Genomic DNA, 25,791 nt, shown 5'->3' with positions numbered 1-25,791 from the left:
GATCTGTCTGGCTACCCTAAGAATTACTACTATCTTATACAGAGTTAGGATTTCTAGATTTGCTATGTAGCAGCAAATAACTCATGTTAGTGATGGACATCGCTGACAAATGGTTTAGCATCGATGGTGGAGATCCAACGCCATTGATGGCACAGAGCCCTGCAATAGTGTTTTTCTCTTTCCCTGGGGCTTAGTTCCACCCTGCATCGCCGCATCCCCCGCATGTCCCCGCATCGCCCCTTAAATGCCTCTGCCTGTCAATCAGGCAGAGGCATACAAGTGCTCGCGTGGGATTGACCAGGACCCATTTTGCATACTCGCAGAATGGGTCCTGTGCACGCGCAGATTCCCGATATTTGTGAATCTGCCTCTTCAATACATTTCTGAGGCCGCGCATCTCAATCCCACCTGCGCCTCCGTGGGACACGCGCACTTTGTGACTTTTTAGCAACTTAAATGCATTCTTGTACTTTTATGCGCCCATTTTCTGAGCATACACAGTGAGCGCATACAATACACAAGATATGTAAACAAGCGTACGTTCAATTCTGCATCAGCCCTACATTGTTTAAAGTCACAGGGGTTTATATTTACTAAAGTGCGGATTTTTAGAAGTGGCGATGTTGCCCGTAGAAATTAATCAGATTCTAGCTATTATCTTCTAGAAGGAGCTAGATAAATGATAAGTAAAATCTGATTGGTTGCTATGTGCAACAACTCCACCTCCAAGAACCTGCACTTTTAGTAAATAGAAAAACCATATCATACCTCCCAACTGTCCCGCATTCAGCAGGACAGTCCCATTTTTTTTTTCTGGGATTGTCCCACTAGCGGGCCACAGTGTCCCACGGTGTGTGTGTGTTGAGAGGAGCACTCACTGCTCGGCATCTATTCACAGTGAAGGAGCCTCGGAGAATGCTGAGCAAGCCGCCACAGTGACGTACCTGTGTCCCCGCCCACTTTCATTGAGGTCCCACCCCCTTTTCGGGTGCGCACAAGGTCCCACTTCCAAGATCTTAAAAGTTGGGAGGTATGACCATGTGCAGCAAGAAGATAAAAAATATCAATAATTAAATAAAATATGTTGCAGCTTTTGAGACATCTGTGAAATCACTTTATTTTAGAGTATGCTGATTTAAGCATAAACTAGTTACCAGAAGCTCAGGTCACAAAGTTGCTAAACACTGAAATAGCTGAAATAAAGCATAGAGGGGGCAGGGAAATTATCAGCTCTATCGTCAGGACAAGTAGAGTTTTACAGACATACAGTACTGTAGTTTACCTGTTGATCTGATGTGACCTGCACACCAACATGTCATCGGTTTGAAAAATACTGTACTATTCTCTTTAGTCTAGAGCAATACACAGATAGAGGGTTATTTAATTCAGAGATGTTTTGTACAAAAGTATGATATTGTTTTGTAAACTGCATTACAAAGTATTCTAATTATAATTGGACTGTTTGCGTGGGCCATTGCTCTGACTGCATTATTTAGCATTATACTGTATTAGCAGTATTGGTTCTCTAACTAAAGCTCAACATTCTGGTGCAGGATATAGCAAACAAGACCTCAAAGGGCAGCACATGGTGTAATAGCATAGTAAGCAATGGTACAAGTTATGCAGTCAGCAATGCGATTTTAATTATTATTGCCCAGGCAGCACTTGGAGATTACAGAAAACGGATCCATTGAAATTGCATCTGATTTTAGCTACATGGCAGAGGACAGATTCATTTTAAATTCTAATTTACATCTCATTAAGGAGCCAAATAAAAGCCGTTGAGGTCCATATCCAACATTCAGACGGCGGAACTGTTAACAGCTGAATCCAAAAAAAAAAAAAAAAAACTTTACATGAAGCTATCTGTAAAGTAAAACAGGGTCAAATTATAAATTGATTCCAGTAAAACATAGGTTGTTCACCAATTACACATAATTACATGCAGTAAATAGTTAGGAACATTTAAGTAACTTTTCCTCACTAAGGATAGATGTCTCACATCTATCCTCTGATGTCGTTCGTTCCTGCTAAATCACTGGGCCTGATTCTGACCCGCTCGCGAGTGCTGTACGCTCGCAAGCGGGTCGATGGTGCCAAAGTGTGCATGCGCGAGACCCGGCGAGCGACGGGGAATCCGTCGCTCGGGGTCTCGCACCAAAGGGGGCGTGCTGTCGATGGTGAGTGACAGCACGCCCCCTTTGGTGGGCGTGCCGGGGGCGTGGCTGCCAGACGGAGGCGTTCCCATGGGAACTCCTACTGTCTGGGTCTGGCCCCACTAACATCACTAGTGATGTCAGTGGGAGTGATTTTGGCTCTGATAGAGCTAAAATCACTCCAGGGCTTGCGGCATAGAGACCCTACCGCAGGGTCTCGTCGCAAGCCCGATGGTCGCAATGGTCTTGACCATCGCGACCATCATCATGGACGCTCGCTATAGCTGTGGGTGGTAACCCACAGCTATGCAAGCGTCCAAGAGGCCGCTCCAAATTGAGGTAGGAGGGCCCTGATTCAGAGCGAGCGCTCTGGTCCGAGCGTCCGGTTCTGAATCAGGCCCACTGTGCGCATGCTGTGGAGGTCCAGGGTCCTGATTATTGGGGGTTAAGAGATTCCTGCCTCCTGGTACTATGATCAGGTAGATCCACATTTAAGGCCTGAGGCAGGACTGGACGCACTTGAATTCAAAACGCAGATCTAAAATGTATGCAAGAAAAAATTTACGTGTTTATTCAGAGTAGGGATGTGCAGGCTCGGTTCTACTCGTTTCCGTTCGTTTTTTTTTCCCGAATCTTATTGGGTTTCAGCTGTCACGAATTTTGGATAGCCAATAAGATTCGGTAAAAAAAAACGAACGGAACCGAGTAGAACCGAGCCTGCACATCCCTAATTCAGAGTAATATTTATCCTAAAGTTTGTGCGACTCAACCTAGTGTGTTATATGTGTCTCAATGTTCAAAGTGCATGCTACTCTTTAATCGTATAACGTTGCTGTTGACATCGGTCGTCATCATATTTCAATGTAAATTTTTTTTAAAAAGATAACAAATAAATACAATGCCGTGCCTTCCCTAAGTGTTTTTTTTTTTCTGTCCTGGGAAATTCCGGAATTCAGCTCAATGCTGAACAGCCTGAAGCGGTGTCACTTTATGACGGGGGAATCTCACGCCGTGGGTTTCTCTGTTACTTTGTGGCTAGCCCAGCCAATCATAGCCTATCCAACCAGATTGGTTGTGGCTTTTGCAACCAGGCCAGGTTATGAGCGCTAGTGCATAGGACACTTCTAGGAGGCAAGTGAGTGTTTTTTTGCATTCTGTATATATTCAAACCTTTTATATTGCAAACTCCAAACAGGTGTATCCGCAACTGCACCGACTTCCAGTTATATTGCAATGACATGATACTGGGTCAACGCTTGACTGACCATTCCCTCCCACTGTCCCGCCTTTTCAATCAAAAGTAGTCACAAGTGTAATAACAAGGATATGGCCATATTTGCGTTCACATTTGTTGTGAGCATCTGTAGTACAGAAACATGAATTTTACAAAAAAAAAACAAAACATGTTGGTCGAACACAGCATCAGGCAGTTTTGGCAGTGTCCTCATGTAAGTTAGCACAAGGATAGTGGAATTCCACTTTGGCCAAGACGCATGTCATGATGCTTATATCAACAGGAGACCATAAATAAATAACTAAATATATAGTCTGCTGTTAACGCCCGTGTGTTAGATGCAGCGTGCCTTCCAGGGCCTCAATGGGAAAGGCGGTAGAGAACCTGTATTTATCTTACTTACCTCTGTAATGATCAAGAGATTGTAAAGTCCTCCAGAAATATCATATTAGCAGGAGGTGCAACTACTACAGAGCTAGGCGATGCCGTGGGCTCTGTCTCCCCGGAAAAAACTCTCCTGCGCTTATTTTAACCTCGAGTGGTACAGATTTTTACTATGGTTCCCACACATATCTAGTTACGCCTCTGCGTGTCTCAATTAACCTCTGTCTGTACTGACTGCTCTTACTAAGCATTCACTCACAGTAGCCTCATGTCCTTACCTTATTTACACATCTGTGCTAAATGAGAATGGACATTGTGTAGGAATTTTGCCCGGGTAACACTGTGTGCACTAACATTGTACTTATCTTGTTACATTATTACAGTCACAGCATATGTTTTCATAGTACATTATTTCATAGATCACATTCAGGCCAGTTACAACATTTTATGAGATTTAATGTTTTTTTTTTAAATGCAAAAGTATTGGAGTTCCGGAATACTGTGACAATAGACAATGAATGTGGGTGTACCAATGCCAAGATTAATGCATTTGTATATAGAAGAAGAAAAGCATTAGCTGCTCCTGCAACCAAATATATACAAAATGTGCAGAGGGTAGGAAGAAACTTGGGAGAGTCATCCCTGGATATCTACGAAGGTGAGACCGAGGAGTTGGAGACTGATGAAACTTCTGTCCGAGAAGAAGAAGTGGACAGTTCAGACCCATCATCAACCTTTTTGCCAAATAGCTGATAAATGCAGTTCCGGAACTACAGGAAGGAAAATAAAATGTTTTGGGTAAGAGTACAAACAGATAAACTTTTCTGATTCTATAGAATACTAGCTTTTCCAATACTTGACCCATACTATTGTATCTTCACCAAAGTAATGTTATAAAGAGTTAAACTTAGGCTTGCCATATCATCCCTTGAATTCAGAACACATATGAATTACAAAGGTTCTATGGTTGGCTGACTTAAAGTCTCCATTTCACCTGGTTTTAATCAGCCACAGAACCTGTGTAATCCACATGTGTTCCGAATTAAAGGGATGCTATAGCAAGCCTACTTATACATAACTGTCATCGTGTGAAGAAGCAAAATCAGGACAAAATAATACCCACCTATAACCTACCAATCTAAACCCTTGATTCACCGAAACCCCACCCAGTTTACTCCAAGTGCTTTCTTATAAAGCCAAACCCAGTTCCTGGTAGAGCACTCACCCTATTCTCTGTGCATGAAAGTGGTGCATCCTGAATATAGCCAATGAAGGCAAACCACTGGAGATGGGCAGGATACAGGCACAGCAAGGTAGAGAAATATTCTCTGCAGCAACATAAACACCCCCTATGCTTAGAACACATATATTTGCGGTTAGTTTAAAGCTACACCAACCTGTCTGTTCATGAAGACATAGATAATAGGGTTGTAAATGGTGGCACTCTTGGCAAAGTATGCAGGCGTTGAGGCAGCCAATGGGTGGAAACTATAGCCTGGGTTAGCAGCAGCAAAACAAGCAAAAAATGTATATGGTCCCCAGCAAAAGATATAAGCCATGATCATCACCACCACCATCCTGGAGACCTCCCGCTCGGCTTTCTGAGTGGATTCCGACTCCTTCTGTTGCTGAGCGACCTGTTGGATTGGAGATGTACAATGGCTGTTACAGATGGTTGACATAAAAGCTCGCCACCAATGCAAATGTTTCCACTGAAAGCCTAAGGAGCAGATGTTTCAAACGTTCTAAAAAGAACAAATGGAGAAGTTTACCAAAGTAGCCATTCAGCTCCTAGCCTTCATTTATCAAGTACATTCTATAAAATGATAGGTAGAAGCTGATTGGTTGCTATTACAACTTCTCCACCTCTCCTCTTTGAGGTTTGATACATCTCCCTCCAAGTACGAATTCAAATATACAAAATAATTGAAAGAGGGCAGGACATCCCATAGCTATAGAAAGGGTTTCTTCTTAAGCTAGCAACAGTACTGCCAGCAGGTAAAAATGCCACCTTGGCTTACTCACCAAAAATGTGTTTGTACCTTCTTTCTGAAACTGCATTTTAAGATATACGTTCTGTATCTAAGATATGTGCAACAATGTATCTAATTTGTAGATAGTTACAGTATATCCTGTGCAATAAACTCAGAGGGGGGGGGGATGTAATACAGTAGCTTGTGACTTGCAGGCAGGTCTGTTTTGCCTTTTAAATGATTGCCACTTTAAAAACATCAGGCAGACTCGTTGGCATCTCGAAGTAGCCTGCAAGTTGTAGGCTATTACATTTCCCCCAGACACTTGCAAAACTTAAATAGAGATATAACTTCTAAAGATTTATTTGCAGGACCAATGATTAGATAGGGGGCGATTCAATTCAACGCGAAGTGCCGGGAGCGAGCTCCTGGAGCTATTCAATTCAGTGCGCTGTGTGGTCGGAGAATGCCGGTTATCGCGGTCATCGCGCCTTATCAAGGGTGTTAAGGTGCGGTAACCGGCATTCTCTGACCAAAGTGCCAGGCGCGCGGCTGTTAGCGCCGCGCTATGTAGAAAAACAGCCGCGTACCCAGCACTTTGGTCGGATTTCTCTTCGCATCCCCAGGGGGGTGCGAGAAGAAATCCTTAGCGTGACCAAACAGCGCGATGTATTGAATAGCTACGGGAGTCCCTCCCGTCGCTATTCAATAGCGCGTTGAATTGAATTCCCCCCATAGTCTTCTTTTATTTTGATATGATGAACTTTATAAAATATATAAACACTTCAGGGGAAGAAGTAGGTGGGATCAGTACTGACCCAGCAAAATAGCTTAACTCACCTGTGCAAACCTGTTGGTGATACTTGCGGACTAGAGTTGAGAACCTCTGCTCTATATTTTAAACTGTTTTTAAGGGAGAGATGTATCAAACCCGGGAGAGAGATAAGGTACCAACCAATCCACTTCTAAGTGTTATTTTACAGGCTGTGTTTGAGAAATGACAGTTGGAAGTTGTTTGGTTGGTACCTTATCTCTCTCCACTTTATCTCTTGATTTGATCAATTGTCTGGCAACACATCTTCATTGATATCCCACTCTCACCTTTCGAATGGCCCACCAAACAGCTATGTAACAAAGGATGATGATGGACAGAGGAAGAATACAACACGTAGACATGAGAACCATCATGTAAGACTGAATTCCGGGGTCAGTGCTACCACTGAACACGTCTGGACCACAAGAGGTCTTCAAGCCATGGGGCCAGTACCTGCAGGTAGACATTACAAGGTTTGTGTGATCTTGTTAAACCAATCCTATATGTTCATTAAAGAAAACTGCTGAACCTTAGTTTCTTTAAACGGAAAAAAATATCCATGCCCTGATGCAAAGCCACGTCTAAGGGCCTGATACACAGATGGATGGTAATTAAGCTGTGCTTGTAGCTGCTATCGCAATCGTCGTTGTGGGAATATGATAAAATGCTAATCTCAGCCTTGGGGTGTGTGAGTGGTGAGACGCCCACTTTCAGTCTCCATGGTCTGTGTATTTGCCATGGAGATTGCAAACACTCCCAACATCGACCAAACATCAGTCGCACCATCGACATTTGCAGTAGCCTAGGGTCTACTCTAGCTACTCTCCTCTAATCCAACTAAACATGGCCTCTGAAGCATTGCATTTGTGATTGGGAGCGCAGCAGCTTTCCCAGTCACACCCGTGACATTCCCATAGCACGCCAATGAAACGGCCCCATTATGCAATCGCTTTAGGTCGTCTCCATTCTGATACGCACAGGAATAGCAAACCACGACCCAAGTGTTAGCGATGTCGTACAAACTTGCGAACGGCATAGAACACTTGGGTTTGCGCGTGTGCTGTAAGGGATCCCTAGACTTATTGCGCAGTAGCAAGACATCTCTCAACTACGTAAATATTGACTCTGTGTCCATCCTTAAATCAGGCCCTAAGTGCCATATACCTCCTGTGTTACTCTGACCCATCCCCTTCATTAAAAGAGCTTATAGACGGTACTGTAACTTAACTGTTTATATCACCTGAATTATATTAATAAACATTAATGTAAATGAACATTGAATTGTTTAACAAATGTTTCGTGTTTGTCAGTTTATAATGGACCATCCAAACATCTATTATGAAATTAATAACAAATACTCAAATATATCCACATGTATTTATTTCTCAACTGATTTAACTTAAAAAAAAACTTGTTTTCTTTTTAAATATTAAGGTGTCATTATAGGAACCGCGCGCATTCACCACTCTCATAGAGCTTCTGGGACCTACAATTGTTTAAGCCAATGGGGTTTACGGGGAGGTGTATCAAGCCTTCTACAGAGTGGACAGATTATGCATAGCAACCAATTAGCTTCTAGCTGTCGTTTACAAAGTCTATACTATAAAATGTTAGGTAGTAGCTGATTGGTTGCTATGGGCAACTTCTTCATCTATCCACCTCTCCACTGTTTAGAAGACTTGATACTTCTCCCCCTTAATGTGTTTTTTTTTTGTCCATGCCAATGAACCAGAACCACTTCACTGATTAGTGAACCTGGCATCTTCAAGTTGCATATCTGTCAGCTGCAACTCAGGCACAATACAGTGCTTGGCTTCCAATGACAGCTTCTGTCTGGCTGCAGTGATCTGCAATGGCAGACCAGTTCCCTAGCCCAGGGGTTCCCAAACTCGGTCCTCAAGGCACCCTAACAGTCCAGGTTTTAAGGATATCCATGCTTGACTACAGGTGACTTAATTAGTATCTCATTCAATTTGATTTAACCACCTGTGCTAAACCCTGGATATCTCTAAAACCTGAACTGTTGGGGTGCCTTGAGGACTGCGTTTGGGAACCTCTGTCCTAGCCTGTCATTGTAGTATAGTGATTGCCAGCACACTATATATTGAATTGTATGGCATGGGTTTGGTACGGGATGTCGGCACTCAGGATCCCAACAGGATTAAAATACTGACAGCTGCTGGTAAGTAGCAGCCTAAAGCTAAACCCTGCAGTCTAACCCTCCCCTCCGCAGCCTAACCCTAACCCTCCCCCTAATGCCTAACCCTGCCAGCATCCTGACCGGATCTCAACTACATCCCTTATGGCATAACTAGCAGATGGTGCAAGAAGATTTGCACTGTATATTGGCACGAGGCTATACTGCACACTGGTATGGCGTATATACCATGTAATACCATTCAAAACTCAATTGTACAAGCACCAACCTCCCGTGACAAGCAATACTGTAAGCTTGTGACAAGAGGAGCTTAATGTGTATTCCATTCAACTTGTCCAGATACTGTTGATGTTTATTGCATTCCATTAGGAAAAGGGTGATTGCTGGATATATATTACATTTAAAATTAAATTAGGGGTTTGCTATGGTTTCTAATAAAAATGTAATAAACAGGACATGTTTTAGTGGCTGTGGTGCACCTATTGATTGCACTGCCTGCATTTGCTTAGTGACCTCCAACAGGCATGCATTGCATTTCATGGATATATTACTTGATATCCTGGTACAAAATAGCAGATATTAGCTTTGGTCAGTCTAGTGCAGAATAGACCACTGAAAGCTAATGTCTGCCTGATTGCTGTGAATTACAGCTGTTTGAACTGTATTTAAAAAGTCAACAGTTGCAAAACTATTGTTATACGTCATTGGCGACACCTGTGCACAGCAAAAGTAATTCTGCTGAACTCACCTGCTCCAGCCAAACATTGGGGGTGCACACCAAACTCCTGCCCAAGTCCAGGAGAATATTATGCCAGCAGCGGCCAGTTTCCCATCAAATTTTATGTTTCCAAAAGGTTTGCAAACCACAAACCATCGTTCCCAGGCAATAACTGTTAAAGACCAGAGTCCAGTGATTCCTGGAAAAAGAGCAGTCATTTACATCAAAAATTTATTAAGAAGATGGACACTAATATGTACACTTGATAAAGACTTATGTTGGAGCACTGGTAACATTTTACGCGGTCCCTAGGTCTGAAAATCACTACTACGATCCTGTGAGAATATGAAATGACATATATTTTTCTTGACATGTATTTAGTTTTCTTTATATAGCTAATCCCTGCTGAAAAGAATGATCTCTTTAAAGAATTGCAGTTCCACTGCATAGTATGACATGTATAAACAGCAAAGTAAACATGGTAGCTAGACATAGCTGTATCAATGGTAACCCGAGGGTCCAGTCATCGGGTCAGGATCCATTCCCCGATCACTGCAGACTACCATGGTTTTATAGATACAGAGGAGCTCTTATAGCTCCGTATAAACTGGATGTAACTAGCATAATTAATGTTTATTAGATCTATAAATGTGTTAAACAGAGAAAGACTACTGGAGATTATACAGACTGTTCAATAAGATCTGATCTATATATATATATATAAAAACAGGAAAAACTGAAATGGACGGAAAAATAAAATAATAAAAAGCTACCTATCCCAATAGGCTTCTCTGTAGTATAATAGATATGAATGGGATAATTTATAATAATACAATGAACAAATTAAAACAGGTTTTGTTTACAGCCTGCTGCTAAGGGCAAACATTGCTGCACCAAACCTCTGATAACCAAGCATCTCTCTGATCTCCTGATTGGAAACTTATTTTATGATTTTGCAGTCACCTCTGTTGAACTAGTTAATGGATGAGAAGGGAGTTCCAACACAGGTGAGTGCAATCATAAATTTAAAAGGGAAGTCTAAAGCTGGCCACACACTAGACCAACTTGCATCCAACCAGCCAACTTGTTGATTGGTTGGAATGAAAACCTGGTAATGGATGAAAGCAAATGACAATCAGCAATTTGCTCCCAAACACTGGAAAATGGACAAAAACTGTTGTTTGAACAAATTATTTAGATCAAACATTTAACAAAACTTGTCTTTACGTCCATTTTCGTCTGTTTTCTGGCATTTAGGAACAAATTGCTGAGCATCATTTACTCCCATTCCTTACCAGATTTTCATTCCAACCAATCAACTAGTTGGCTGGTTGGACAGATAATCTTTAGATGTGTGGCCAGCTTTAGAACAAATAATTTTGTACCAGGTGGAAGGGGTAGTGTTGGAAGTTATAAAACTGCCAAAGGCACTTATGCATTTACCTAACCCTGCATTGATATTTGAGTGCCCTGTGATAATGCATGATGTCTTGCATTGTAGAGGCAACTATCCAAGAAAACAAGAAAATGTGCAAATCAGTATTCAGATGTATCCAAACAAAGGTTTTGAATATTAAAGTCTCTTGGAAATGTTTTATTTTATGCGCTCCTGCCTCATGTACTGGTATAATTAATTTTTATTTCCATAGGAATCACTTAGTGGGGCTGCTGGAGCCTTTCCTCAACTAAATATTTTTTTTTCTATGTATAGGACATTTTAGATGTCACAGAAGGGTTGGATATGAGATCCCGGCTGTCGAGATGCTGCTGGTCAGAATACCAACAGCGGCATCCCGACACCCATAAGGAACTAGGTTAAAACTAACCCTTACCCCTACCCATACCCTCCCTCCCCGATGCCTAACCCTAACCTCCCCCCTAGTGCCTAAACCTAACCTCCCCCCCTAGTGCCTAACTCTAACCTCCCCCCTAGTGCCTAAACTTAACCTCCACCTCCCCACACCCTAAACCTAACACTCCCTCCCCGGTGCCTAAGCCTAACTTCCCCATAGTACCTAAACCTAACCTCTCCCTCCCCACACCGTAAACCTAACACTCCCACCCCGTTGCCTAAACCTAACCTCCCCCCCTAGTGCCTAACCCTAACCTCCCCCCTAGTGCCTAAACCTAACCTCCACCTCCCCGCACCCTAAGCCTAACACTCCCTTCCCGGTGCCTTACCCTAACCTCCCCCCTAGTGTCTAAACCTAACCTCTCCATCCCCACACCCTAAAACTAACACTCCCTCCCCGGTGCCTAAACCTAACCTCCCCCCTAGTGCCTAACCCTAACCTCCCCCCTAGTGCCTAAACCTAACCTCTCCATCCTCGCACCCTAAACCTAACACTCCCTCCCCGGTGCCTAACCCTAACCTCCCCCCTAGTGCCTAAACCTAACCTCCCCATCTCCTCCACGCACCCTAAACCTAACACTCCCTCCCCGGTGCCTAAACCTAACCTCCCCCTCCCAAAACTAACACCAAAACTAACCATCCGCCCAAGTGGCTAACCCTAACCCTCCCCCTAATAATTAAACCCGCACCCTAACCCAAACCCTCCCCCTAATGCCCGATACTTACCTACAGGATGCCGGCGGTCAGGATTCTGGTGCCGGGATCCCATCGCTGTCGGGATTGCGGCGCTGGTATTTTGGCCATTGGCATCCCGCACACCGGGGTGCTGACTACATCCCGTCACAGAATTAATGTTCTCAGTACTGTTTTGGAAACATACAACTCATATTTGTATTATTTTGCTAAAGAAAATGAATGATGTGAATTTGCTGTGGAAATTAAAGGCTACACACCAGTCATATACCTGTCAAATGAAATTAAATGTCTGTGGTTGTTTTTTGGCACCTTAAACATTTTTTTCTACTTTTTTTTCCCCTCTAGTAATTTGGTGGAAGTCTATCTCTATTTGCTTATTTTAAAATGATTCTGGTACTTCTAGCAGATGTCTGGTGGTGCAAAGACAGAGGTAAGTGCGAGGGGAGGGAGGACTCTATGTAATGTGTGAGGGATTACACAGGCTATTCATTCAATGATGAGGGCGAGGGATGGTCATTTAAAAGTAAGTGGAAGATAGACATTTTTTGGTGGGGTAATGTTGGAAGTAACTTATTTTAAAAGGAGATACATGGTACTGCTTGAATTGGTTGGGATAATGGGACTATTTATTTAATTCTGGAGTGGCTTAGAGGCTAATAATTAATTGTGGAAATGAGTTTGGGACAGCTGTTTATTATATGCTAATACTAATAATTTACTGTTAGAGATTTTTGGTAGTGAAATAGGTTAATTTATTAAACATGGATACTATCAAGTTAATGTGATGGCTGCAGGTATTGAGGTCTATTTATTAAGCATGTGTGCTACTGATTTAACATCAGGGCTGGTGTGGGGGAAAGATGTCTAGAGGGTTCACTCATTGCTAAACTTTCCATATGTCATGTACCTATGCCTTTTCAAACACAAACCTAACATTCCAAGATCCATACAAGCAGCACCTTAAGACACCTGCAGCAACAGCAGGCAGAACAGGTAGGGGAGAGCAGGACAGTCTGCCAACTTTCCCGGTTCTGATGGGATAGTAGAAGATGTTGAGTAACTGTCTCACTCAGTAAGGCCTTTGTTCTCACTGCAAGGACAGTTGGCATATATGTCCAGAATTACACTGCTTTGCTCATGAAGGGCCAAATGCGTACACATAACAGTAGTGCACACAGGACAGTAACCTTGGACTAGCTAAAATTAAAGCCACGTTGCTATGCACCCCCTGCTATGCAAAACGGCAATTTTCAATACTGTGTGGTGTGCGAAGTGCATCATAAAGCCGTCCGGACCACCTACTTCACTTGGGAAGTGGGCAGCAGTGAGCAACAGGTGGGAGTTTGTCCTACTCTCGCTGGAGTCCAGGAGAGCTACCCATAACTCAGTAGTCTCCCGGACACTCCATGGAGAGTAAGTATGTATGTCAGAAATAATGTGGCTTTGTCAGACATATAAATGCGCCTGGCTGCCGTTCTGCAATTACGCGACCACTCAATTTCACCCAAACTGATGTAGTGCTCAGTTGGCATCGGCCCCCTATGGTCCTTTTTGCTTTTTCTGATCATGGATGAGCACTGCATCACAGAGGGTTACTTTCACTATTGAAGAAGAATGTCATCACAATATTATTTAAAAAAAAAAAAATTGGATCACGTGAGCAAAATCTTGTTTATTAAGAATGACATGTTGTACCCTCACATAGTACGCTATATTTTTTTTCTTGATTTTCATTTCTTTTCCATGTCGTGAACCTGCGGATGATCGGAAACAATATCACTTATCATTACATGCTATGGAAACTCGCTTGGTGAGTTTGAGCACAATTTTGCCATTAGCAAACGTTACACACCATATAGGTGTTTCCTTTTGATTTGAGAACCTGATTTTTCGGATTCACTGTAAAATGTGGTCACCGTTTGACACCTTTTTTGACTATTAGTGGTTTCCAGAGCTTTTTTTCTGAAGGTACTCAACGTCAGCCAGTACTGGTATAAATATTTTACACAAAAAGTTCTTTGGTAATACCGTCTGTGGTGTATTTTAACACTCCTTGAACTTGTTTCACCATACTCTATAGACCGGGCAGGGGCAAAAGAAGTGTTTGCAAGGGTGTTTTTTTTTATACTCTATCTATCTATCTATCTATCTATCTATCTATCTATCTATCTATCTATCTATCTCACACTTTCACTTATCTTCAGAGGAGAGATGCAATGCAGTAGTTCTTGGGGACAGGGATTGGTAAATTGTGTTAATAGGCCCCGCCCCACATGGCCGCAATTCATGGGTTCTTGGGAGGGGGTGTGGCCAAAATGGCACCCGCAAATCACAACATTAAGATGTGAATGGGCGGGGCTCTGATTGTGGTCCGTTAGGGTGGATTTCTAGTTACTCAGAGACACCCACTGTGTGTGACACTGCCTGTGAGGCACTTACCAGTACACAGGACCTTCATCAAGCCAGGCATGAGTTTAAGAAATGACCGGGAAAATAATTTTCCATAGAAAAAAAGCACTGGCTGCTACCTACATGATTTTTTGTCTAGCCAGCCTGTCACCATTACCTACATAATTCTATGTCTTGTCAGTCTGTCACTATTTCCAAATGATCTAACAAGCAACCACCTGAAACTGCTGTAGACATGTCAGCATGTAAATGTGGTAATCCCCTTTATCGGAACACAACCGTTTAGGATAAAGAGCAGCACCACAAAGCCGGACAAAGGCATGCTTACATTTCGTTACAGTTGGATTGCTGGAAATACATTAGTGCACACTGTACAATTGCCATATACTAGGGTAGTATGCAAAAACCTCAAACAAACATGTAAATTGACCCACTAAAATGATATATTTGATGCACTGTGCGTAGTATGGTGAAAAAAAAGCTACACTTATTGCAGTAAATAAGTAACTTCTTTATGTGTGCTACAGTGAGAAGGATAAGTTGTGATTTGGAAGAAACAAATATTTAATGAGTGTGATATTACCGAGATAGGTATACTGTCTATATCATGACCTCACATACTCCCATATAGAATGTTACATGCTATCATACTAACTGCACTATAAGCCCCAGTATAGCATCACTTGCAAACACATAGCTAATACGCTACTATATAGTCTCATGCACATCTAAATATCATATTATGCCCTATAGAACTCGATAAAAGGGCTGTCCCTTTAGTAGGGCAATCGTCTGGACTCTACATGCGGCAGCTCGGGGTACCGTACTGGTGTAATTCTTATTTTCTGGGATTGCAGGCACCAAATTCTATACTGTATAAATAGAATTTTCTACAACCATTGGGGTGGAGAGATAGGTCTGCTATAGGAAGAAAGTGTGAAAATATAATCGATTCGCTTTGGGGAGGTGGAGGGGGCAATATATATATTTTTTTTTTGTAAAGGGATCCTGCAGAGGATAATTCACGAGTACTGCAACACCCTCTTGGGACATCCCGGCCTATAGCCTCATGTGTCTACACAGTATTGGGCTAATGTACTCACCATTCGCCGCTCCTCACAGGAAGGAAATGGATCTAACTTTAATGATTGGTTTCACAGTGAATGGACAACAGTTGGGAATGCGTCCTTAGCACTGTAAAACCGCGTATTTCCTTATTAGTGACATCACACAGTATGATATATAATTGAGTATAATTTTCGACTTCAATAAACGACAGAGTTCATATATAATTACAGTCGTGCGTCATAAATGATGCACCATTGTATATGCTATTTTATCTTATAGTGCTTGACGAGGCACTGCCACCATATCTTACCACAGACTGAAACCGTGTAGCCTTCAATGACACACAGAGGGTGGCCCAGGATGAAGTAACCAAAAATCTGGTTGAAGACACTGATGGTACTAGCGATGACCGTCTCCCCAAGGTCAGCAATAGCCAGGTTGACCAGTATCCAGTTCAGGGGGTGTCGAAGCTTCTTGAATTTGAATGTAGCTACCAAGACCAGCCCATTTGTGAAAACCGAGGCACCCACTACGAATATCATCCAGATAGTGGTGACATTGTAGACCCATCGTGGTGCGATGTGGTAATTTGGACCTTCAAAGGGACCTGGGGATAATAAAAGAGACGCTCTATTGTATGCTTAATCTGCAGCAACATTGTAGATATACCACGATCTAAATGGAATCTCCTGAATGACCCAGATCTACCAAATCAACATGGGCGCCTATTTGTAATCCCACAATCTACCGATTCTATCAAATCATAGTCAGACAGTGTAAAGATGAGAGTAGGATGTTACAAGGATGAAAAGCAATATATAACAACTGACTGTAAGTCGTCAGGTACTTTAAACCATCACCTTAATTGCTCAGTTACAACATGGCAAAATTACTTTAAGCAACGACTACCTCAAATATCGGAGAAAAAAAAACTTTTTATAGTCACACTCATAATTGATTCATTTTGCCACCAATGTATCTAATTTACAACTGCTCTGAAGCTTTGAGGTGGACCACCACATAGAAGAGTGGCTGGTGCAGTCATCAGTACCCCTGCAAGCTCTAGCATCTTGGCACATATGCGCAAGTCAAGGCAAACCTCACCACCATAGGGGATTTTGGCATGTTCTGAGCCTCAGCTTTATTTTTTGCAATCTGCAAATGAGACCCAACGCAGTCCAAAAACTATGTTGAATTAATATTAGGAGTACAACCTAAAATACCAATTGGTTGATAGTACAAAGCTATTGATCACATATAATAGCGAACTCGTAAACATGCCATTTTAGGTATAAAAACAAACATATCTAAAAGTTTTAATACGTCAGTAATCAAAAAGTATCATTATTACACCAAAAAGCTTAATTTTCTATGTTTGTGTGTTATTCAAATGCTGACCTGCGGTTTCCAGGATTAATCCATTACTCACCCCGTGTGTTGTTGCTATTGGTATATATGAAAACGCTACTTCTGGTGGTGTCCTCATCATCGTGCTTTCTCCGCGCCGCAAATATAGCTTCATTCCATGAGGCAGCCATAACCTGCGCGTCCCTCTACCACCAGATTTTACTTTATGTTTGCTGCAAGATGCCCTTGGTCCCTTCGTTCCTCCTCTCCCTACCTCACACACTGTCTGTTCTCTACTCCTTTGCTGTCTAAATCTGTCACTTGGATGGATGGTAGGGTGACCTATCTCCTGTTATATACTGAGCGGAGATGGATTAACCTAGACACTCACACACCAGCTCAAACCCCCTTAAACTTTTTATCCCTTAATTGGCATATGAGTTTTAACTTCACCCCTCCCTTCCACACTCAATCTATCTAGCTCTGTGCTGTGGGCTTACGTCACTTGATCAGGTTAAGTTGACTTTTCTGGACACTTTGGGTGACAGGATAAGAGGAAAGAGAGAAAAAGGAGGGGAGAGGCTCGGGGGAGAGGGGGGTTGTTAGCCACCAAATCCAATCTCATCTTCTCCATGTCTGTTCGTTTGCTAATGCCCTTCACTTTGTGAAATTGGGGTCACTGTGTTAATTAGGGGAAGTTAAATTTGTATATAAAATAAAGATCACTGTACATGGCATAGAAACAATTAGCGCTAAGAATATCTATTCCAGGACTGGATTCCATGTGACCTCTCCTGAAAACATTGCAGACTGTTGTGTGTTTGAGCATCCAGCAAAGGCGAAAATTAAAACATACTTCCAGAGAAAGTTTTGGAGGCCACATGTCTCCCGTCCTACCATCTGTTCTCAGGATCTACATCTGTCATGACCAGTCATGCAAATCACGTATTTTAATGGAAAACAGCTGGATAGAATCTGATCTTTTAATACTAACATTTTATTTTTCTCCAAAGTTTCCGCAGGAGAAATGCTTCACTGTTTTGTTTTGTTCTTTTTAAATGAGAAAAACAGAAAAATGTTTACAGGTAAGGAAAGCTACGGATCATACAGGACCAGACACTGTGCCAGTTTCTTGAATCAGGATTATGGTATTAAGGTGAGCAGATGTAATGTGAAGCCTAGTCAGGTGCTATAAATACTGTGTATGTATATATATATATATATATATATATAGAGATATATATATATATATATATATATAGTGACAGTCAGGATAGGGGTCTCTCTCCTGGGTAGATGGACTCCCTCTTTACACGCACAGCAGCTGGAGAAACAGGACACAATTCTGGGGTTCTCGTGCAAGCTGGTCGGAGCCAGTCTTTATTGTACTGGACACATAAATAAAATAAAACACAAAAAAAATCCTAGCCCGTCTGGGCTCTAACTAGACAGCAGGTTCCCTCGCTAACAGAAGACTAAATAAGTTCACGTCCACAGTACTTACAGGTGGTATCACACAGTGTCTCAGAGCAAACTAGCCTGCGGGCCTGGCCTCCCAGGTATGAGACACTCAGCTATAACAAAACCCAGCTTATCTGAGCCACTTTCAGGTGCAAGCCCTAACGAGCCTGCTACCAGGCTGAAAGGCCCAATACCTGGAGTGGCCTGTGGATGGAGCCTCCCTCTCCTAACATCCACACCCCCAGGACCCATTCCGGCTTTTCACTAAAACCGACATTTCTAGTCTGTTTTTCCAAACAGACTTCTCCTGGGGGTTTTAAAACACATAGGACAGGAATCTGGGACAGACATAGAAGCCATTCAAAACTGTTCCAGTGCTTCTATCACAATATATATTTAATAAAAAAAAAAAGACAGCATGGCACTGATATTATTTGAAATTTACCTAGATGTTATCAATGTCAATAGGAATCATAAATAAGAGTTGTTAACAACGATGTAAGAAATGGGCATTCTTATATATATTTTAGTGATTTTATTATGTTTTGTAACTCGATTATTATCACTAAATTGTATTGGCTACAGATACAGTATCTACTGTAAGTGCAATGAGGCGTTTTTGCAGAATCGCAAATTTTTCAGCATTTTTTTTGTCACAGGATTAAAGTGGCAATAATATTACATGCAAAACATTTAATATTATTGCCACATACATTGCTGGTTTTACATTTAATATTATTGCTGCTTAAATTCTGCTGCAAAACACCAAACATAAATAAACAATAATAATAATGGAAAAAAAAGATACAACTGCAGGTATTCAACAAATCTGTCATATCTAAGGGTAGTGGAGATAAGCAAGTGGACCTGCATAGTAAAATCTTCTGTAGTCCCCTTTTAGTATTATTACACATACAAAAAGAAAGACAGTGACTATACTATATCTGGTTGTCAAAACAGCTCAGTTTATTCAGTAAATTATTTATCAGTTGCTTCCTGTCTGTTGACATATTTGTTGTCACACTCTAGGACGAGCTTTGAAAATGCAAGCAGGCTATATGAAGCTTTGTTTGTTTGTTTTTTTTGTTTTTTTTTATACTACATTTCTAATATATAAAGTGCTGACCATTTTGAAATAAATAGTTATGGCGGCTCCAAGTCAGTAAAGTGTCTAATTGTAGAGGTGATGTAAATCAATACATCCCCTAGCCTAACCCTAACCTTTCCCAGGTGGGTACCTAACCCTAAGTCCCCCCGGGGGTCCCTAAACCTAACCCCCCAATCCCCAGGCCAAGTGTTATACTTACCCGTCAGATGACGATCGAGATGGCGGGGGTCGATCTTCCGGCATTGGGATTAACATAGGCGTCGGCATTTTGACGCCTATGTTAAGTTCTGTGTCGGGCAGAAAGTGTCGGTGTTTAGAAAGGCGGCATTGCGTCCGCCAGTCTAATAACTACATCCCCTGAATATATGTCACCCATTTATCAATATCAAAAGTTAACATTTTGTGAAGAAAAAAAAAAAAAGTAGAACTAGGACTGGCACTCCATAAATATCATCCAACAGTCGGGGTGCAAATTCTTTAGACAGGGCAGAACTCCCAGCCTCACATACCAGACATACTGTATAGGCAGCACTCCACGGACTCTTTATCAAAGTCAAAACCAACACGGGTACAACCGCTTTCAAATGCAACATTTCAGATGCTTTAATCCATCTTTCGTCAAGGCACATTCCATGATGAAAGATGGATTAAAGCCTCTGAAACGTTGCATTTGAAAATGGTTGGACCTGTGTTTCTTTTGACTTTGATAGAGAGTCTGTGTAGTGTTGCCTATATGTCTATATATACTTGCTTGGCACTGGGTCTCATCGTTTTTACACATTCGGAGTATATGATGCGTCTTCATATTTAAATTGCTATTTGGGATTCTGGTTACATTTATCGGTTGAGAAACATCCAATTGTTCCAGTAAAATCGTTATAAGAACTACTTGGCTTCTAAGAGCCTTTCTAGGAACTTCTCCCTATCAAGGAACGGAAAATAAGCTTATACCACTGAGTGTTCTAACCAGTTCCATATCATCGAGTGTTTATTCAAACCAGTTCCATTTTTGTATTTACCCCTGATGAAGTCCCGTATGTGGACGAATCGCATAGGGTCATCGCTTTGAAAAACCTGCACCTACCACATGAGAGGTCCACCTAAGAGCTCACTCCCGTAAGGGTTTAGGTGGCAGATAAAAATCTATCCTTCTGCACTGGGGCAGGATTACTAAAAGTTGTTTTATGCTATTTATGTATTGATTTGTATTGTAAATTGTTTTATATATTTTTACCTCTGTTGATATACCAATAATAAAATATTCAGGTATAAGAATTATGGGCTGCCATAGGGCTTTTATTTTATGAATAATATCCAAAACATAAACAAATGATGATTTGAAGAGTAACTAGAAGGTTGTGTTTGACCAACAGCTAAAATTGCAATAAATATTCAACGTCATAGCGCACCAAAGGTACCCCCTCTTTTCCATATATATATATATATATATATATATATAGAGAGAGAGAGAGAGAGAGAAAGAGAGAGAGAGAGAGAGAGAGAGAGAGAGAGAGAGAGAGAGAGAGAGAGAGACTTTTGGTAGACCGGCACTCAGAAAAATATCAAGCAGCTTGCTCAGGTGCCTTTCCAGAGATAATTCATAGACAACATGGGGTAACGGACGGCACTCTGGGGCTCAGCACACAACGAAAAACAAACTATAATGGTGGTGGTCAACATTTCAGAGCTACCACGCTCTTTTATCAAGACTATACAATGTATAGTCTTGATAAAAGAGCGTGGAAGCTCTGAAATGTTGACCACCAACATTATAGTTTGTTTTTCTTTGTATGCTGAGCCCCAGAGTGCCGTCCGTTACCCCATGTTGGTTATATATATATCATATATTATATTATAAATACACTATGTAGACATAAATGATTGGACACCCCCGCAAAAGTGAAATGGTGCTCCTGCAGCAGACATGTGTTAGTGATGGTATAAAACGAAAAGTATAGAGATGTTTTCGATAACTCTGTGCTCCCTACATTGTGGCAGCTCTACAGAAACGGCAAATGTTTTTTATCAGGACGACGATGCCACCTGTCATGTTTGCAGGGCTACGGTGGACTGGTATACAGAAAATTCGGTATCCCAGATGGAATGGCCAGCTCAGAGTCCAGATCTTAACCCCACTGATGACCTTTGGGATGAAATGGAGCGATGGGTGCATTCTAGGCCGACTCGTACATAAGGCAGAATGGCAAAACATACCGCCTGCTGTTGTCCAGGAACTTGTGGACATTTGCCAAGAAGGGTGTCTGCAGTAATCACTGTACGTGGTGGACCTACAAAGTACTGACATCAATAACATCTCGTTGATCTATTTGCTGTCAGTGTCCAATCACTTTTGTCTACATAGTGTATATTATTTTACTGTATGAGTAACCCTTGGGTATTGGAGGTATGGGGTAAGTCTCATCTTATAATACCCTAGTGTAAACCACCCAGCCGTAGCTCATTCTCTCTCCCATCTCTGGATCCTGTGGATTAAATCAACCTTCAGGTTTAACAATAGTAAATAAAATGTAATGTAGATGCAGCAAGTGTAGAAGTGAATGGGAATTAGGTAATTTTATCATTTAACAAACAAATAAGTAGTTTTATTTAAATGCAATCTTTCACATTTCTCCTCTCTACTCAGTTGCAGCAAGTCAGATGCTAGGATGCAGTTGACTCACGGAACATTTCATCACTGGCTGTCTCATTACAACACACAGCAGTAAACACCTAGTTATCTCATAGGTTGGAGTATACCTCTTTACTCAACAGATAACTAAGGAATGGCCTCTCACTCCCGCCATTGTAGGGATAGCCATGGAATGGTTCACCATCAATGGTACGATCAGTATTTTACATCACTGGCAGGAAACCATAGACAGGAAACTAGCAATGGTTTGAACCATCGACAGTGACTGTGGGACAAGTGACTCTGGTGGGCCAATCACAAATGGGGGCAGGGCTAAGCAATATAACAGCTAAGCGCTGTGCCGGGAAAACAAACTTCTCTACCATCAATGACAGAGAAACATTAGATCTGTGTCATTGATGGTAAAAAGCATAAGTGTCAGACCATCGATGGTTGCTACCATCGGCGTAACTACATAGTTGCAAGGGGTGTAGCTGCTATGGGGCCGAGAGCTTAGGAGGGGCCCATTTTACTTGTCAAAGTTACATGTGTTACATACATTTTTCACCATTGGTTGATAAATAGGGGCCCCTAAACATTTTTGCTATGGGGCCTTATACATAGTTACACCCCAGGTTGCTACCCATTGATGGTCAATGCCAATCTCTATCCCACTGCAGCCTCTCCTCCTGTGACTGACATGCTCACTGGGGTAGCCACATGCAGTTCTGATCTCACATTGTAGCTCATCTGGTTGAGACCTGTCTCACCTTCTATCACTGGCCATCACCTCCCTATTCTGGGGAATGTTTTTCAGAACTCGGATACACTGATTCAGGGTTACACAGGTATTAAGTTGGGACTGGGGGAGGAGGGGGGGCACTTGCCCCTTTGACATTTTTATGAACAGGGTTTTTTTTAAGCTTGTATTTAATCTGACTCCTCAGATCATCCCCAGCCTCCTCTCAGCACTCCATTCTCTGACACGCCTAGCCAGCTCTCCCCATCCTGACCTCCCAGCCATGTCCCCTGCTCCAGCACCTCATGATTTGCATATTTTTGCACCTGGGCACATCACTCGCTAGTTCCGCTACTGTGAAGGGGTCTCCACTTCCAAGTGTTGGAGGACACCAAGAGTACTGCCAGGGCTTGTGTCAACCCTGTGTGTGATGCACAAAATCAGGCTCGGTTGCATATACTGTACATGGAATGATGAGAAGAGGAGTAGAACTCAGGGAGGAACAAAACTACAAGATAGAACAGTTTAGAACAAGTATAGTCACCAGGGCTTTGAGGGGACCATTCAATTTTTATTTTATTTATTATCAGTTATTTATATAGCGCACACATATTCCGCAGCGCTTTATAGAGAATATTTGGCCATTCACATCAGTCCCTGCCCCAGTGGAGCTTACACTCTATATTCCCCATCACATGCTCACATACACACTAGGGTTAATTTTTCTTGGGAGCCAATTAAACTACCAGTATATTTTTTGGAGTGTGGGAGGAAACCGGAGTACCCGGAGGAAACCCACGCAAGCACAGGGAGAATATACAAACTCCACACAGTTAGGGCCGTAGCTGGAATCGAAACCACGACCTTAGTGCTGTGAGGCAGTAATGTGCCGTCTGTTCTGCCCTATCAATCATGGGCGGTGTGCTGCCAAATATCACCAAGGCGTTCGCCGTTGAGCATATTTGCACATTATTGCGGTACCTTCATCATCGATAAGACTGCACTCCTCTATGGGAACGGCACACTACGGCCAATGTGTTTAATTGAATCACCCCTCTAAGAACCCCATATCACCTTCCCTACACTGATGATCTTCAAGTAGTGAGCAACAGTCTGTATGTGAGACATTTCATCTGTGTCGACATTGTGAAAAACACTGTCTGCATAATACAACACCCATATAGATAACCTTGCACATACCAAGAAGAGAGCTGTGATAATGATGTGTAAGCCATAGATCTTTTTGAACAGTCCATCCCCGTAGTTAAATATCACAAGACATAGGGAAGACAGCTTGGCACTGCTATGCAATAAATTAGATGCTAGAATAATACTGAATAGCCATACATAAAATATCTATAGATGGCTTTCTAAGTAAATCACTTTTCAGCCCATTAAAAGGCAGGACAATGAACGACTGAATCACAAATATTATGCACTGTGGTTTTTGTGTTGTGTAAATGGTATTCTGTAGGATACGAATCTGTGGGGAGCTTTCACCTTGACTTAGAACTCTCAATTGATGTTCTAATTTAATACAGTCTTAGCAGATGCCTTTTGACAGATGCACCTGAGATTATCTCCGCTTTCTACTTTGTACTAGGAACTAGTTAGTGCAAAGAACCCCAAATCTTATAAACGTGTCACACTTTCGGCAAGAGACTGATGGAGACTGACATCAAATGTCCATGAGTGTCACTAATCCCTCTAGGGATTCTTAGTTCAGGCCAGGGAAGGCAGATTAAGAAAATGTTTAATCTGCCCGTGCTGGGGAGACATGGGCGATGAAATTTAGGCTAAGTGAAGAGAGGAAAGAAAAAAAGAGAGTACAGGTTAAAAAGACACCACTTCGGAGTGCTACTCTTTAAGGATGGTGCTGACTACAGAAAGATGGGGGACGCAACATCACACAAAGGTACTGTGATCATCACTATGTAAGTAAATGACATTAAAAGGCTTTTAAACACTACTACAACTATTTAGAGGTGAACAGGAGAGAACTATGCAACATAATATGGCAGATTTATTATTTACATACTATATTATGAACCTGCACCATAATGGGAAATTACAGAATAGCTGTAGTTATGAGAAGAGAATATATCAAATATATGTACATTTTTACACAGATGAAAGAAAGATTTCCTACTGACATACTGGTGAATGGAAGCAATGTTTTTAAAATATGCCTTTTTATATAGACAAATTTTTTGAAAGCAGTAAGCAATTTTTTCATTAGTGTATGACGTAAAACTATTGTCAAGCATCCTATTGCCACACAGAATTTTTTTAGATTTTTAGATTGAAGTGCACCTTGGTCACCGGAGAGCATTATGGGTAAGAGGCATATTGTGGGTAAGAGGCATATTATGTTCTAGTTCAGTGGTTCTCAACCGCGGTTCTCAGGACCTCACATAGTTCATGTTTTGTAGGTCACCCAGCAGGTGTCGTTGCTCACTGACACATTTTAAAAGATCCACAGGTGGAGCTAATTATTTCACTCCTGATTCTGTGAGACCGGGAAAACATGCACTGTTTGGGGTCCTGAGGACTCCGAACAGTGCATTGTTTCCAGGTCTCCTCACAGAATCAGAAGTGAAATAATTAGCTCCACTTGTGGATCTTTTAAAATGTGTCAGTGAGTAATGAATACACCTGTGCTCCTGCTAGGTGACCTGGAAAACGTGACCTGCATGGGGTCCCGAGGACCGAGTTTGAGAACCCCTGATTTATTTTAATTATTGGAGCTTATTCCATAGGTACATATTTTATATTTGAATAATTATTTTATTGCTACATTTTATTAGACTATATAAGATGTGATATAATGTATCATCATACAATATATAGTATCAGTCCTATCAGTTTGATCTGATACAGTTATGTGAGCTGTGTAAATTAAATTTACTTCCTCTCACTAACGAAAAAGCACAAAGTTTTACACATTTAATTCTGTAAATATAATGAAATGCTTTCATGTATTTTGTTTTCTTTAAATACTGCTGTATACTTATTCGAACAGGTCACATTGAGTTTTTAGTGCAG

At 41.7% G+C, this 25,791-nt stretch overlaps 1 protein-coding gene across 1 annotated transcript; it reads right to left on the bottom strand.

Moving 5' to 3' along the window:
- Positions 1-4,209: 4,209 nt before the first annotated feature.
- LOC148478282 (red-sensitive opsin) lies at positions 4,210-17,122 on the bottom strand. The gene is made up of 6 exons (XM_088455679.1): positions 16,892-17,122; positions 15,773-16,069; positions 9,468-9,636; positions 6,849-7,014; positions 5,172-5,411; positions 4,210-4,544 (listed from the first exon to the last, which is right to left on the bottom strand). The coding sequence occupies exons 1-6, from the start codon at positions 16,998-17,000 to the stop codon at positions 4,425-4,427; spliced, it is 1,101 nt and encodes a 366-aa protein (XP_088311805.1). The 5' UTR covers positions 17,001-17,122; the 3' UTR covers positions 4,210-4,424.
- Between the last annotated feature and the right edge of the window lie 8,669 nt (positions 17,123-25,791).

This window comes from Taudactylus pleione, unplaced genomic scaffold, assembly GCF_031769625.1.
Source record: "Taudactylus pleione unplaced genomic scaffold, aTauple2 ptg000665l, whole genome shotgun sequence".
Lineage (NCBI taxonomy): Eukaryota > Metazoa > Chordata > Amphibia > Anura > Myobatrachidae > Taudactylus > Taudactylus pleione.
This window is presented reverse-complemented; position numbering and strand designations above follow the sequence as displayed.